At 34.6% G+C, this 17,538-nt stretch overlaps 1 protein-coding gene across 4 annotated transcripts; it reads left to right on the top strand.

The window, feature by feature from the left end:
* The first annotated feature begins 158 nt into the window (after positions 1–158).
* atg13 (ATG13 autophagy related 13 homolog (S. cerevisiae)) lies at positions 159–17,400 on the top strand. Of its 4 annotated transcripts, none has more exons than XM_056461859.1 (18): positions 159–346; positions 1,215–1,295; positions 1,391–1,471; positions 1,571–1,690; positions 2,074–2,120; positions 2,229–2,369; positions 4,362–4,402; positions 4,502–4,598; positions 4,694–4,792; positions 5,237–5,330; positions 6,024–6,122; positions 6,528–6,623; positions 9,289–9,428; positions 9,541–9,628; positions 10,825–10,902; positions 11,080–11,193; positions 12,599–12,727; positions 16,585–17,400. In XM_056461859.1, the coding sequence occupies exons 2-18, from the start codon at positions 1,227–1,229 to the stop codon at positions 16,660–16,662; spliced, it is 1,611 nt and encodes a 536-aa protein (XP_056317834.1). In that variant the 5' UTR covers positions 159–346; positions 1,215–1,226; the 3' UTR covers positions 16,663–17,400. The 4 variants fall into 4 exon arrangements, with proteins under 4 accessions (XP_056317834.1, XP_056317833.1, XP_056317836.1 ...); XM_056461858.1 differs by having other exon boundaries at positions 2,211–2,369; XM_056461861.1 differs by lacking the exon at positions 6,024–6,122.
* The last annotated feature ends 138 nt before the right edge of the window (positions 17,401–17,538 follow it).

Below are 17,538 nucleotides of genomic sequence, written 5' to 3'. Positions count from 1 at the left end.
GGTTTCGAGAACAAATTCAAAACGGGCTATATATATTAAAATATATCACATATTATATGTGCATAGTTTTATATTACAATACATATATATCAAGATACACCAGAAAAACAACGAAAGTGTTGAATCAGTACAGACAATTCACATTTCTGACACAGGCAAACAAGCAAAATAAACAAAAATGGAGCGCCCGTCAGTTTGTGACGTTGCGGTGCTATTATGTGATTAACTGAGAATACAGGACAGTATAAGCTGTATTTTATCTTTCCACATAATCAGCCACGGTGTATTGCACCGTTAACGTCATATTCTACGTGTTAACAGTTGAATCTGCACTCTGTGATGAGCTGTAAGTATGTGCGCGTTTCGCTAAGTCGTTAGCATTGACTGCACGGGCTTACAAATGTAAACAAGGTAATGATTTGGCTTTCAGACACAAACGGCAGGTTTCTGCTTCTTAAATATCGAGTCGGGCGAACTGTCAGTTGACAAACGCTATTATAAAGGTGTTTTCAGAGACTAACGTTGGTGCTCTGTTGTTTGAGGACGGGCTGTGAGAGATGCGACAGCACTAATGGCACTACAGATATCAGTGAATTCGATTACTATTACTGAAAGTAAAAGAGCAAGATAACCGTTTATTTTGTATATTTCCATAGATGACACAGTATCTAACTTAGTGCATATTATGTTCTCTATTTTGTCGCTTAGTTTGCTTATAAACTTGAACAGTTAAAACTTAAGATACTTAATTTATGTATCTTCTCATGTCTGGACAGTAGTGATAATTATAATATAATAATTTATTATTTATTGTTATGTAATTCCTTGAGTTACATATACAATACAGAAAAAACAAGTCAATTTACCTTTCAGAATCATTTACTTAACTGGAATTTAGATTGGTCTGTCATCTGTTATTCAAATATTCAATTAAATTTTCAAAGTGTAGGTAAGAGTAGATACTGTAGTTATTTAGACTAATGTTATAAAAGTACTAAGAAGAGTAGCAAAAAATACAGAAATGTTTTTGCTTCTTTAAATTTGGTGTAAATGTAAAATTGTTCTTAAGGAGCATCTTCCTCCCTCTTTCACTAGTAATTGTTCTGATTCTCTCTCTTTTGTTTTTACTACGCCTTTTCAGGTACTGTCTTGCTAATTGTTTACTGGGTCACATTTCCTACTTTACTAAAGAAATTGTCTTTTATTTGTTTTAGGCTCGTGCGACAATGGATAGTGATCTGAGCTCACAGGACAAGAAAGACTTGGATAAATTCATCAAATTCTTTGCTTTGAAGGTGATTGCATTACAGACTAAATTGTGAAGATGCTGCAGTTTGGTATCATAGGTTGACCATGTCATGATGTCCTTTGCTTTACCTGTGTCTTTCAGACAGTGCAGGTTATAGTTCAAGCTCGACTTGGAGAGAAGATCAGCACTTGCTCATCTTCTTCACCGACAGGTTCAGACTGGGTAAGAAATTTCCAGGAAGCTCCTTACTTATGGACCATTTGTTTTCTTTACTCCATAATTAACATAAGCTCTGCTGTTTGTTTGTCTGTTCTCTGTCAGTTTAATTTGGCAATAAAGGACATCCCAGAGGTCACTCATGAGGCAAAAAAAGCTCTTGCTGGACAACTGCCTGGCATCGGGCGATCCATGTGTGTGGAGATCTCCCTCAAAACCTCAGAGGTCTTGTCTTGCTTTAAGTAAAACAATAGTGTAACGTCAAAAGCATAATATCAAAGTTTAAATTGTTTAACATGCATAACTTTAGGGTTTTTTTCACACAAGAATGAAAATCATGTCATAATTTACTCTCGTGTGATTCTGAACCTCATCGTAGCTCAAACAAAGACATTTTACCTAAAATCTAAGAGATTTCTGTCCCTTTTTACTCTTAATAAAATCTTCACAAGGACATCAAAATATAATAAAAAAATGTATATCCTGAAGAATAACGAAAGACTAAAGGGTTTGAAACAACCTAAGTTGAGTAAATGGCAGAATTTTCATTTTGGGGGGAACTAAAATAGAGTTTACTTGAGCATTAAAAAGCTTATTTGTCCATGCAGGGAGACTCAATGGAGCTGGAAACATGGTGTTTGGAAATGAACGAGAAGTAAGAAGCCTCAGATCCTCTACATAATTAGCTGTTAACTGCTTTGTGTAAAGATTGATGCATTGTTAACGCATACCTAAACATAACTAGGGGTTGCATTCTTTCCAGGTGTGATAAGGACATTAAAGTGTCCTATACAGTTTATAATCGACTGTCTCTGCTGCTCAAGTCTTTACTGGCCATCACAAGGGTGACGCCTGCTTACAAGCTTTCACGTCAACAAGGCCATGATTATGTCATACTCTACAGGTAAACACACTTTCTTATTCGCTCTTCAGGGTCCCATAATATGTATTTCATGATTTCATACAGAGTAACAAGAATCTTCTGTACAGCTTGACCTTGATACAGATCTTGAAACACTGTAACAATATTATTGCTATCTTTTTTAAGCTTTGCACTATTATCAAATTAAACAGAATCTACAACACTGAACTGACTTGAGCTGAATAAACTGACTTGAACTTTTTTATAGTTGAACTGAGTTTGTTTTATACAAGTGATGCACTGAATTTTCAGCTGCTGAATATTACCCAAAAGAGGAAACAGCAAAAAATAAGAGCCGAAAAAAGGTTATGCTGTACTGAAGTGTTCAATGCACTGGTTTTAATCTCCCATTAGCCAGTTTTCACATCAGACATGGAAAGTGCTGCACTATGAATCCAATTCATTTCAATGCACCATGTAATGGCTGATTAGTTACTGTGCCGACTAAAATGCAAGAGCAGAGAAGTCATGATCAAAGTTTAAAATAGCTCAATATTTACACATATACACACACATGCTTGCTGGAAACGCAAAGTTCACTCAAATTATGTGATGACTGAAGATTTCTTTGTAGTAATAATTCCTGCTGCTTGCAATAGGGCTACTGAGCTGTCATGAAAACGCTTGTAAAATTACACCTGTCTTCTTGTTCACTGTCAGTAAAATGTGGTTACTCTACTAGCCTGTGTTTTTTTGGAATCTGTGTAATCTAAGTTATTGGGCCCTATCATACACCCGGCGCAATAAGGCTCAAGATGTGTTTCTATGCTGTGTTGCTATTTTCAGACCATATTTTTCCCGTTTTCTGTCACGTTGTTTAAATAGCAAATCCAGTTGCACCACTTTGTGGACTCATGGGTGTTCTGGTCTAGATAAGAGGCGTGTTAAGGCGCATTGTTGGCGTGTTGCTATTTTGAGGAACTAAAATGGACTGCACAATAGACCAGCTGAGAGCAGGTCCAAAGTCCAGCGCAGAGCGCGTTAGTTGTGCGTCTCGCGTACACATTGCTTAATACACACAGGATGTACAGCAATAAACAAATATCTTTACAAATGAAAAAGAATTAAAGGAATAAAATATTATGAAAATTATTATTTTCTACATAAATATAAAAACCACTGCCTCCATGCCTTCTTTATCTCAGGGGCTTTTTCAGTTCATTCATGACAATTTTCTTTTGTATAATGTTATTATTAGTAGTATTATTATTTATTTTATGCATTTTTATATTTGTTTTATTAATAACAAGCTTAGATTTTCCCACCTGTCAGGTTTTGGACCATATGGGCATGCAGTAGCATGTGTATTTGGATATATTTGTCTGTACGTACAACATGTTTCCCTATCCATGAAAGAGAGTGAAAGTAAAGAATGAGGAGGCTCATCTCTCATTCTCACGCTGCAGATGGTCTGTTTTACTGTTTTCTCGCTAGTGAAGTGTTCAGTTTTTCCACTTACAAAGTCCGACCATGTAAATAGCAAATGCACAATGGTGTGACGCAACTGACTCATAAAGGGAATGGGAGATGAGACTCTGATTGCTTTATTCTCAAAACACACCTATAACTCATTAAGAGAATAAGCTCAACCCTGTTAGACCATGCGCCACGGCGCAGAGCGTATTTTTCTGTCCTTAAAATATTACCCTTAATGCTTTTGCACCCTGCGCTTTGGACTTTGCACCTAGATTGTTAAAATATAGCCCATTGAGTTAAATTTAAAAAGTCTTACAAATAATTATTACAAAATCATTTTCGTTTTCAGCCTAGAATTTTCATTTCAGATTGATTATCTTTACAGTACTTATACCCTACTTTATGCCTAATCATGCTTTATACTTTGCAATATTCACACTGTTATTGAACTTTTAAACAAGTTCAGCTGAATAATGATGCTTGCCTTTTTATAGTGGCTTTACAGCAAAATTGTATTTTAAGTGAAACCCTTTTAAATTATCTTATTTTTTTAAACAGGATCTACTTTGGAGATGTGCAACTGACAGGTCTTGGGGAAGGTAAAACCATAAGGCACTTACTCCAGAATACTAATAAAGTATATGTTGCTGTTTTCTAGCCAGCTGTGTATTTGTTCATATTTGTTATGTTCTGTTCAGGCTTCCAGACAGTTCGAGTGGGTATTGTTGGCACTCCGATTGGCACCATCACTCTGTCCTGTGCATATCGCACTAATTTGGCTCTTGTGTCTTCAAGGTATAAATGGCAGATTCCTGTATGCAACGCAGTAGTTTTGTATTATGGTTTCGTAGTTGTGTTATGAAAGATGTTGTTTTTGTGTTGTCTTGCAGACAATTTGAGAGAACAGGTCCCATCATGGGTATTATCATTGATCATTTTGTGGAGCGTCCCTTCACTAATATGGCACACACACATCCCTGCAGCTACAGGTGTGTAACAATAACAGTCACCAATAGTTTTCAAAACGTGTTTTGAAAGTCATAGATAAATTGGTCAATGAATTTATTCATTGATTTGTTATTATTGTGTATGAAAAATAACTTATTTGAAAAATTTAGTGCTTCCAAACAATCTATTAATCATATAATAAAATACATCGGTTTATTGGAATAATTTCTAAAGCATCATGTGATATTGAAAGTAAAAATGAAAGATTCAAAATATATTTATATATAAAATCAATCTTAAAATTTGATTAATATGTTTTTATATTAATATTGTCCTGTTTTCATATTTAAAAATATTACTATTATTTTAAACTTAAACTATTATTTTTAGCGATTCACTTCTGAATGCTGATAGTTTGTACTTGTAATTCTGCTCTCTTAACCTCTGGCCTCGTACATTTGTTTCTTCATTTCTCTCTCTCTCAGAACACCTGGGGAAGATGATGGAGGGACTTACACAGGGATCGAGGACTCTCAGGAGGTTTGCACCACATCCTTTTCCACCTCCCCGCCATCGCAGGTAATGCCATCATTATCACCTACCCTTCTGTCCCATCAAAAATAACTCTTCACCTCCTTCCTTGTATAGAGCAGGCCTCAGTAGAGGTGTAGTGCAGCCTGTCATTACAACATTAGTTGTTCAACTCTCCTAATCAATAACTGTTTGCATTCATGAGTCTTTTTGGCAGTTCCCCGATGAACAGGATTGATGCTTTTTATGATTTGCTTTAATTGTTGTTGTTTGTTCAATCATTAATATGAACTGCTGTCCTCGTGTTTTCACAGTGTTTGGTTAGTCTGCAGTCTTGATCGGTGTTGCTAAAGCTAAAACTTACTAAAAACTAAAAGTAATAAAAATTGTTGTCATTCAAATAAAGCTGAATAATAAATATAATTAATATATATAATTATTTTTAATCGCATACAAAAACAATTCATTAATTATATTATTTTATAAATTAATAATAATTCAAATAATATAAATAATGCTAAAATAATATCACTAGTCTTGGTGTACTTGCTTTCATGTTCCACATATCCCTCTTTTGTGGAAATTAAAGGGTTAACTAATTCAGTAAGGGCCATTTCTGTGACCATGGCATCAGATTCTCTCTCCCCATTATCTATTTGTGTGGTAGTGCTTTCATTTCTTTTGCCCTTGTTTTTCTTCCTTTCTCTCTTTCTTTATTTCTTTCTTTCCGTCTGCATGTAGTGTGTGTGTACTGTAAGTCAGGCACATTTTAAGACACCTAAGCCGGCTCTGATGGCCACGCTGAAGGTTCCCCTCATGGGGCTTGGCATCTCACAGCAAGTGAGTCCAGTGTGTGTGTGCGTGCGTGTGTGTGTGCACATGCATGCAGCTGGTAGATTAATTACAGAGTGTGTGTGTGTGGCCTGCTCCAGTAACCTATTCTCCACTGCTTACCCTTCATAACCTCAAAAAACCTTTTAATTAAAAGGTTTATTCGGTCTCTTCCACCCAAGGGACTGTTTGAGCATTGCTTAGACAAAAGCACACTGCAATCACTGCTGCCTTATCCTTGAGCTCACCTGCCTGCTCTTTAATTCAAGCATCCACGTGTGTGTGCTCTAACAAATTCACTGTTTCCTCTTGACCTCTAATCTGAAGTGATTTCTAAACAGGAATGGACTTGAAAACACCTACTATTCTCACATTTGACTTCTGTTGTGACTCAAATCTCTCTTTGTCTCTCAGCTGTACAGCTCGCGTCTGTCATATCAGACTCCTCCTCTGGGAACTGTGGATTTGTGCCATCCTACAGCTTGTACTGGTGCTGCACATCCTCACCAGGTACCGTACACACTGCGACTGCACATAGTGTGTATTCCACTTTCTCAATTTAAATGTTTAGCTTGGGGGAGGAGTTGAATACTGGGGGCTGGTTGCATAAACTACCTAAACTAGTTTTAAAACGTTTTTTTTTTCACCGTTGCTGAAGACTTCTAGCAATTTAAAGTCAGTTACAAAATAGTCAAATGCTTTAATTTAAATCCACAAAGCAAAACTGATTACTCGTTGGTGAACTGCAAGTTGGTCAAACTTGTTCTTAAAAAAAATTGTTCACCCAAAAATTTTAATTTACTCCTTATTTAGTCCCCCTTAAGTGGTTTCAAACTGTTGATTTTTTTTCTCTCTCTCTCTTCTGTTTAACACAAAATATGTTATTTTGAAAAATGTTAGAAACCTGTCACCATTGACTTCCATAGAAGGAAAAAACAAATAGTATGGAAGTCACTCGGGTGGTAACAAGTTTGTGACAATTTGTAACAATCCCTTCTTAACAAAGTGGCTATGTATTTTACTGGCCACTAAAGTCTGACACTTTGTATTTCTACTCACAAGGTTTGCATACCTTATCATAAACTTTATCAGTAGATTCAGTATTTATCTAAAACAGAGACATTTCAGATGCTTAATTTTTTAAATAAAGTTAAACATAAACCTATACTATTTAAATGCCAAAAAAGTGGTGTCTATTTTTTACAAGTTCTTTTTTAAGTAATTATGATACATTTAAAATGGCAATATTACATAAAAAGATTTTTTACTGTTATAAAAATGGATAATGGAAGCATTAATGAAATTTAAGCCATGCTATTGGTAAATCTGACCACAGTGACCAGTGTCACGGTTTTCTTGAGCAGCTGCACAGAATGAGCCAGATGACTGCTTTAGGGCCATCCTAATGACAAAATATCTAACTTGCATGCTGTGCTTCAAGTCAGACACTGATCAGTCTACATGATGATGCATTAAGTCAAACATCTCTATACACAGTACACACATAGTCCCACTTTCAACTTTGCTTTTATAAATTGTAATTTTGTTACAAAAACCCAGTCAACATTTCAGAATCTACTCTCCCTCTCCAACGTTTGTTGAACCGAAAATCATAAAAAAAGTTATAAAATAAAATGCTGTATACAAATAGAAATTTAAATAATAAAATACAAAATTAAAAATTAAATTGAATATAGTTCCATTGAACAAAATTCATATATCCGTAGCATTTCATTATATCTATCTGTTTACAAATTGCCTGAAGTGGGTCCACACTTTTTTTTAACCACTAATTTACTTCTGATTGTGTATGTTAATTTTCAATAGCAAGATTGTAAGACAATTCTTTCATCCACTCTAAAAGAACAGGTTTTTAGGTAAAAAAAAAAAGGTCTAAAACATTTTGAACTTGTCCACTATTTTTCAGAGGCAGTCAAAAAAAGCATCTGATGAGAATGTTTTCAAAGTGTAAAGCATTGCTTCCCACACATAGATTTTACTTGGGCGGCTGTTAATAAACCTCGGCAGCCCGCCCAAGTAAAATCTATGTGTGGGAAATATATTTAGTGACACTTTTTTTTTAACTATTATTGTCATCCTTTTACACTTTTTGTATCCACCCAATATAAACAAACATCCACCATCGATTAAGTAGTGGAAAATCTTCTATTCTTTACCCGTTTCATACTGCTGGTTCTGTGTGCACAAAAACTCTAAACACTAGCAGAGATCTACTAAAATGTTCGGGATTTGGTTTGGTTTTCGTTTTCTATGCTGTAGTTAATTTTATGCACACAGCCACAAAGGAGACATTAAATAATAAACTCTTTAATCTAAACGACTCAAAAAAAACTTTACCAACACTCTGAAAGGACGTAATGACATCTGAATTGGCTGCAGAATATTTGTACACCAATAGAAATGGGTAATCAATTCATTTGCCTTATTTAAATAATCTACACGTTTTAGTCTTGTTATTATTATAATTTTTAGAGATATTGTCTGTTTTTATTCCTTTTTCTGTCATTTATCATTTGTGCATATTTTATAAATTTGATGATGTCAATATATTACATATTTTATACATTATTCAAGAAAAAGTTTAAAACCGATAATAATAATAATAATAATAATAATAATAATAATAATAATAATAGTGTTAAAAATTTATGTTTTGTTTGTCACATATAGTTAACTATTTATGTGCTGCCACTACCACAAGTATTGTATATTTCAGACCTGTGGGAAGCACTGTGTAAACCCTTACGTTATCAAAATTGAAGGTAAACTGCCACAAAAGACCACTACTCTCAATCTATTGTTGTGACATAAGTGTCACAAGATACAGTACAAAAATAAGGTATTCATACTTCACTATGTTCTATCAAATTGCACAGATTTCTCTCAAAATCAGAGTTGCCATAAATATTATGTTTTCATATGTGGGGAAACATGGGTCATTTCATTCTCTAGCCCTCATTCTCCCTCACTTTTGCAAAATTGACAAAGAGCATGATGAAATGAGATGAAAGGGTCTTGATGAAATCCCATCGCAGGTGGTCACAACAGAAGCATTGGATTGGATCACTGAAAACATGTTAATAGCAGGTGGAATTGGGGCATGTGTGTGTTATTCTGCCCTAACTGAGGTGGCCATGTGTGTCTTCTCAATCAGATGGTTGTTCCGGGTAAAGATGGAGGAATCCCACAGATGCCGGCTCAGCCTAATCACGGCACTGGTGCTGAGCAAGGTCGTATCCCATCATGCCCTACTGGACAGCCCCCTCAGTTGCCTCCACCCACATCTTGTAGCAGGTAGATGTGTGAAGAGATTCAAATTGTTCAATGATGTTTATGTATTTACTAGTTTAGCAAAGTTTGATTCTTTGTGTGTGTCTGTGTGTTCATGTTTGTGTGTGTGTGGTAGTGAGGTGAAGACAGTGTCCCCCTCTGATGTTCTAGAGACAACCTTCACCAGGAAAGTTGGAGCTTTTGTCAACAAAGCCACCACCCAGGTGAGATTACACTTTTACACATAGTTTATGAGAACATTCAGACAAACATTTAATCATCAGTTAATGTAAACATACATTTTCAAATTAAAGAATGAAATTAATATCTGCATTGCCATGAACTGCTGTTAAGCATTCGGTTACTGTAGTGATGCTGTGAGGCCGTCGAAGAAGTCCATTAAATCCTCACCATGGTTGAAATTTAACACATATTAACAAATATTTTAAAATTGTGTATATTTCTGTGATGGCAAGCCAGACTTCACTGTCATAATCCTTCTGAAATCATTCCAATATGCCGATGTTGTGTTCAAGAAACATTTGTTGTTGTTATTATATATAGATAGATGAATGGATGAAGTCAGAATTATAAGCCCTCCTAAATTATTAGCCTCCCTGTTTATTTTTTCCTCAATTTCTGTTTAACAGAGAGGTTTTTTCAACACACTTCTAAACATAATAGTTTTAATAACTCATTTTTAATAACTGATTTATTTGATCTTTGCCATGATGACAGTAAATAATATTTGACTAGATATTTTTCAAGACACTTCTATACAGCTTAAAGTGACATTTAAAGGCTTAACTAGGTTAATTAGGTTAACTAGGCAGGTTAGGGTAATTAGGCAAGTTATTGTATAACGATGGTTTGTTCTGTAGACTATCGAAAAAATATATAGCTTAAAGGGGCTAATAATATTGACCTTAAAATGTTTTTAAAAAAATTAAAAATTGCTTTTATTCTTTTATTATATATATTTATTTATATTGTATATATGTATATATATATATATATATGTGTGTATATGTGTGTGTGTGTGCGTGCGTGCGTATATATAAATTATATATTAATACATAAATTAAATTTATATATCAATATACATTATATATTATAATTAATATAATATAAATTATATATAATTTAGTGGTGTTCCTAAATATTTTATTATTTATTAGGAATGGAAATACCTTATAAAATCATAAATGCTGTTACTGACACTTGATTTGTTTAAGGAATCATTGTTGAATGAAAGTATTAGTTTCTTTCTTTTTGATCATATTGACACCCAAACTGTATTGTTGCAATGGATATATTAAAGATGTATTATTTAAGTGCATATTTTTACAAATAAAAACAATTATCTCCATGTGAATGTTTATAATGGATATTAATATGTTGTACTTGTGTGAATTTCCAGGTAACGACAACAGGCCTGGATCTTCCTTTTGCTGCATTCGCTCCAAGATCTTATGACATGGAGGAGAATGACCCAATGGTACTGAAGTCAAAAAGCTAATTTCCAAAACCACTTACATTAAGGATATTTATACATATCCTAATTGTGCAGTAGAGTATACTCTCTCTCTCTCTCTCTCTCTCTCTCTCTCTCTCTCTCTCTCCCTCTCTCTCTCTCTCTCCCTCCCTCCCCCCTCATGGTATTTTCTGTTTGCAGGTGCATCCTCCTCCATCTCCAGTCCCTTCATCTCCACTGCAAGGGAGCCTTCACTCAAACAACTCGAGCCACAGTGGAGGGCAGCCAAATGATGACTTTGTCATGGTTGACTTTGTAAGTGTACAATCTATTGTCCAAAAAACATTTTCGAAACCAACAGAATGGAAATAAATAATAAACATAGTTTAATATTAACTATTATAAATAATTTACAATAGTTTAAAAAGTAATTCAAACTTACAACGGTCAATTAAAAACTTAACTGAAATAATAATTAATGAAAAAATAGTTTTCATAATTAAAAAGGACTTATTATGTGGTGGAAAATCCGACCTGTGACTTTTTAGAGAAATACCTTTAGACGGTGCTTTTGCAGCCAAACACATCAGTCAAGTACAAGATGTAAACATAAAACGTGTTTTAACTTTTCTTTTGTTTGCTAAAAAATGTAAACTAAGGATGTTTAACTCCATACATGATATTTAATATGAAGAACTTTGTCTTAAAACTTCATATTTTTGCTTTTATTTAAGTTACATTTCTGTGGCTTTGGGTTCAGTGTCTGTTCAAAAAAATAGTTTTATTTTCATTACTATGTTTGCAGCACAAGAGTTAATGTAAGCTGTGTAAGACGTGCTCTGTTAAATTTGTAAATCTAGAATTACTCGAACGAAAACTAAATAGAAATGTGTTCACCAAATGACATTAACAAAATCACTTAAATCATTAATAAAATGAACTAAAACTAAACTGATATTTACGGCTAAATGAAAATTAGAATCAAATGAAAACCTAATTTAAATATGCTTTGGAATATAAACACATTTCAGATTATTAAATATGATCTGCTTTCCTTATACATATATTGAGCACTATATAACAGAAAGCACAAACCAAAAGGCATCAGCAAAACATTCTGTGAATGGGCAAGGTGCTGATTAGAATCAGTTTTAATTTCTCACGAGAGAGGTTTGACTGCAAACATGAGTTTTATCAAGCCTCAGATGGAGACGCTAATGATTCAGACAAATCAATTATTCATTAAAAAAAAGAATCTTCAGACCTGAGAGAAAGTTACAAATGATTGATGTCTAATAAATATAAAAAAAGACTTCACCATTCAGTGTGTTTATTTCATAAATACAGTGTGCTGAATGATTCAATATCCCACACCAAGTGGAAATCTTTGAAGTTAGTGAGTTGATGTTGCCTCAGAAACCTCAGAGACCTGCTTGATCATGTTACTTTTTAAAGTCTGTTTCTGCATGACAGAGCAGCGCTGTTCTGCTGTGATGAGTTCAAAATCAATACAAAGCTTACTAAAGAAATAAAATCATCAAAAGACCATCTTGTTCAGTGTGGGCAGCCAGGATATGAAATATGGGCTACAAAACCAATTGCGTAAACAAGCACGTATTGATTTCTTCACTGAACCTTGAAAGAAGTGTATGGTAAAAAGCCAGATACATGGTTCCTATCATGCTGAAAGGTGAATTCTGTGTTTTTGTGTGCTGAACAGAAACCAGCATTCTCTAAGGATGACCTTTTGCCAATGGATCTGGGCACATTCTATAGAGAGTTTCAAAACCCTCCTCAACTTGCGAGCTTGTCCATTGATGTCAGCGCTCAGTCTATGGCTGAAGACTTGGTAAGAAACAAACATGTTCTTGTCACACCACATACTGCAGATTTTTGCAGTCTGTATGGAACAGGTTGACATTAGAGTATTAGTGTAGGTATGAAGACATTTTAAGTGTTTTAGCACCAAACCATGCTTGAAGTTAAAAGCTAAAAGTAAAAAATGAATTCTGTTGATAAAATGAAATAAAGAACAATTAAAGGATTGGTTTGGCCAAAAGTGAAAAGCTATTAATTACTCACTGTCATGCTTTACTTGCGCTATTAGACCTTTCTTTACCATCAGAGCACAAATGTAGATATTTTAGATGAAACCTGAGAGCTCTCTGACCCTTCATAGACAGCAATGATGCCTAGTCGTTCAGAAAAGGAACCAAAAACAAGATCAAAACATTCGGTGACTTCAACTGTAATTATATGAAGCTCCAAGAACACGTTTTTTGTGCCAATCAGATTGAATCTAAAATATCTTCCTTAAGTGATTGTGAAGCACTTTGGGTGTAAAAATGTGCTATATAAATGTACATGATATTACTATCTTAATTTGTGTTCTGAAGATGAACAAAGGCCTCTGGGGACTGTAACATTTAGTTGAGTAATTAATACCGTAAATAAAATTTTTGGTAAATTTACCCTTTAAATAGCTGCAAATTTGTACTTGTAGTTATTTTAGAGAGTGAATCTGTATTAGGGATGCAACGATTAACCAGTTTCACTATTAACCGCGCTTTAATTCGTCACAGTTAATTAATCATAAAGGCTTCTCAACACCGTTTTACTGCACAGAACAAAACTGCTGAAACTAAACAGTTATGCCGACTAGAGCTGGGCGATAAAATCGATATCGGTGTTTATTGACTGAACACCACTGTCAATATCGATAATAAACAAAGTTCAGTATGTAGGTATGAAGCGCTATAGTTTTATTAAAACGTGGCCAATGAGCACGCGTTTTGGAAGCAATGCCGATAAGCTTAGGGTGTCTGCTTGTTCTTTCCAATGGAGGTGCGCGCGACGTGCACGACACGCACATGGGAGTGACGTGCACATGGTGTGGAAGCGGTTTATAGGTAGACATAGTTGAAAAACATCTGAACTTTGCTGAATGCCCCAAGCGCTGAAACTTACCAATCTGTTTCACACTTTGTATGGAATATACATATTTCAGTAATAACGACAGACTAATGACCTCAGATAAACACAAAGCACGTGCTGGCGCTTCTTACTTCAGGTCAGAATAACAAGAATTATGAAAATGAGTGCCGTATAGCAGCAGTGAGTAAGTAGGTTAGTAACGTTTATTTATAAAGCACATTTAACTTCAGTGTGGCACTGACCAAAGTGCTGAACAAAACCATAGCACACATTCTAAGACAGTAAAATAACAATAAATATAAGAATAATACTATTACAGCAACAATGCACAATAAGGATTAAAAGCCTATAAAAATGTGTCTTAAGTCTGGACTTAAAAATAGAGAGAGAAGAAGCACTCGTGATGTCCGGTGGCAGCTGGTTCCACAAACATGGAGCAGCGACTGCAAAGGCTCTATCTCCATCAGTTTAAGTCGTGACCGAGGAATTTTAAGTAAAATTTTAATTTGACGACCTAAGAGACAAAGGAGTTGACTGTAGGTTAGTAAGTTCTAATATATAAGAAGGTGCTTGCCCATTCAGTGCTTTAAAAACAATAAATAAAATCTTGAATTGAATTCTAAAGTTAACAGGAAGCCAATGAAGGGATGTTAAAACTGGTGAGATATGAGCATGTTTTTTGGTGCCTGTTAAAAGTCTAGCTGCCGCATTTTGAACCAACTGCAACCGTGCCAATGAAGATTGAGGGAGACCAACATACTAGGAATTGCAGTAGTCTAGGCGGGACGTGATAAAAGCATGTATGACTTTTTCCAGATCTTGAAAGGAAAGAATGGATTTGAGTCTGTAGATGATCTTCAGCTGATAGTAGCTATTCATAACGACTGAGCTAATTTGTTTTTCTAGACAAAGCTCTGAATCAAAGATAACTCCTACATTTTTACTTGCGATTTAATATATGGTGTAGGACTTCCCAAGTCCCTAATATAAGACATTTTTGTTTTTGAGGGGCCGAAGAGAATAACCTCAGTTTTGTCGTTGTAAAGTTGCAGGAAGTTTTTTTGCCATCCAACATTTAATATCCTCAAGACAACCAATTAGAGACTGCAGGGAGTTAAAGGAACATACAGCTGAGAGTCATCTGCATAAAAATGAAAAGAGATGTTTCCTTATAATATTACCAAGAGGAAGCATATGTAAATTGAAGAGCATTAAACCCAGAATAGAGCCCTGGGGGACACCACACAGAAGAGGGGCAGATGTTGACATAAATTGACCAACAGACACTGAAAAAGACCTGGATTTCAGATACTGAAACCAATGAAGGAGATTGTAAATAAAAAAGGATGTCACCAGAGTGGCTTTTTGGTTTCTTTTCTTGTTCATCCCAACCACTAGCTCCCCATCTGAAAGAGTTTTTAGCGTAGGGGTAATGTAGTTATTCAATTTCACAATTTGTAATGTTGCTATATGTATTTGAATAATGATGGTTAGTTCCTTTACTTGAAAGCTCAGATTTGATGATCATAATTTGTGTTGTTTACAGAGTTTGAGGTTTACTGTATCATTATTATTGACACCTTACAGATGTTGATCTACCTTTACCATTGCACACACTTTGTAACATTTTATTTATAAAGTTTAAGAGTCTCTTTAATGCTTATTTAATTGTAAAGAGATCAAATATTTTGTTTAAAATTTTTTGTTTTTGACTATTAAATCTATTTGCTTTAGTGATGTGGGTAAAATAAAGTGGTTAAAATAAAAAACTCCTAATATTGCTAAATGGATTGTTAAAAAATATTCAATAATTATCGATATCGAATGATATGAAACATGATATCGTGATCATTTTTTGTGCAATATCGCCCAGCGCTAATGCCTACTGTGCGCTAGTTCAAAGTTCAGAGCTTGTAGACTGAGGCAAATACTCACACACACTGAATTAACTATGGCCGAGGCTATTAACTAAGGGCCGCTCACATATCCCGTATTTTGCGAGCATAAGTTCGCTATTTCCAATGGATGCGTGTGGCTTGCATGCGCATATTGGCAGCGTCGCGACACGCTCATGCTTTTCAGGTGCACCTAGTTGAAAGAATGTTGCGAGCGCACCATGAGTCACGTGACAAGAACTGACCGGTCAGCTTCATACTTTGTATGGAATATAAACATTTCAACTCCAAAGAGAAAAAAATACAATATGAAAAATAGCAAACAATTTTGTAATTTAGTCAAAATTGCCTTTCCGACAGAGGTTCAGCAGCCTTTGACTACATTTGTTCTCTTTAAAAGCGAAAAACTAAGCCAATATTTAATTTAGATTTACATCTGACAAATAATATTCTATTTATTCTCTATTTTTATTTGTTGATGTATTCATTGTTCTGTCATTTATTTTCAGGGTAAAATTATTACTTATGTTTAAATGCCAAAAACCTTCTTCACTTATTTTTAAGTCCAAGGAGCAATAGACTATTGTTTGTTTTTAAAATTATTTTGTCCTGTATTATTTAGTTAGTGAGCAGTAATAAAAAACACTTTCAAATATAAGGAGTTTTCATGTGATTTTTCTAAACTAGTGTTTTGAAATTAATGAATGCTTGAACCATGATTATTCCTCATACAACCAAAATCTATAATCGTTGCATCCCTAATCTGTATGCATACTTTATATAAAGTGACTGATTTGTTATATTCATGCTGTAATATGTTTTAAGATGGAGAAGTTTGTGCTGAAGTGATTGTTAAATTGAGCATGTATCTTTGCAGGACTCTCTTCCAGAGAAACTGGCCGTTTATGAGAAGAACATTGATGAGTTTGATGCATTTGTGGACACTCTGCAATAGAACAGAACAGAAAATACATTTGTCACAACCTCTTTTCTCTTCCTGCCTCCTTCACTAAAGCATCCCCCATTGGATGTCTTCATTAACCATGTTTCATGTCAGTTTTACCATGTCCAATGAGCTATAAAGAGAATCATCTTTAGGGAAAATAAAAGGTATAAGGAGAATCGTTGACATCTTTTGTTAAAGGAAAAAAAGCGGCAACAAAATTCCCACCCCTGTATTTATTAAGAAGAACTGTGTAAGTAGAGCTCACTGTAATGAATGTATAAACCTTTATCAGCCTTTGTTTTTCTTTTTATTATCACAACAACACATCCAGAACAAGTCAAAGAAGCAAATTCTGTCATTGCAGCAGTGACACCATCTGAAGACTCGAAGTCATCCGTGTGAGAGAAAACTTGAATAATCTGAGAATAAATCCAGTTGTTTTTTTAATATAGGCTTGCACATGAATGGCACTACAGTGAACATTGACAACAGTGAATTGTGAGTCTGTGTATGCTTACTTGCTTCTTGTAAATGCAATTTACCATAACCTTTCATCCTTTCTTTAATTAGGGACAGTTTATCACTTCTTGTCAGGTCTTTGAATGGTGAGTTGTTTTTTTAAAGCTTTTGTTGGTAAGTCATTAGGAGCTGGACCTTCTTCAATTATTTTAAGTGTCTTCTTTCTCCCCCACACTTTGTTAATATGGCATGTACATGTTGTGTAATAAACTGATTTATTTCAAACAAGTCACATCCATTTTCTTCTCTTCTGAACTGGTTAACAACAAGTGTTGTGTATGTTTCTAACTACTTGCATCATCACTGTCTGAAAAGTAATTAAACTATGCTATATTAAATCATTTTAGTACTTTAAACAATACTACT

This window comes from Danio aesculapii, chromosome 7 (genome assembly GCF_903798145.1).
Source record: "Danio aesculapii chromosome 7, fDanAes4.1, whole genome shotgun sequence".
In the NCBI taxonomy this organism is placed as follows: Eukaryota; Metazoa; Chordata; class Actinopteri; order Cypriniformes; family Danionidae; genus Danio; species Danio aesculapii.
The sequence above is the reverse complement of the archived record's forward strand: the minus strand, read 5'-3'. Positions and strand labels throughout refer to the sequence as shown.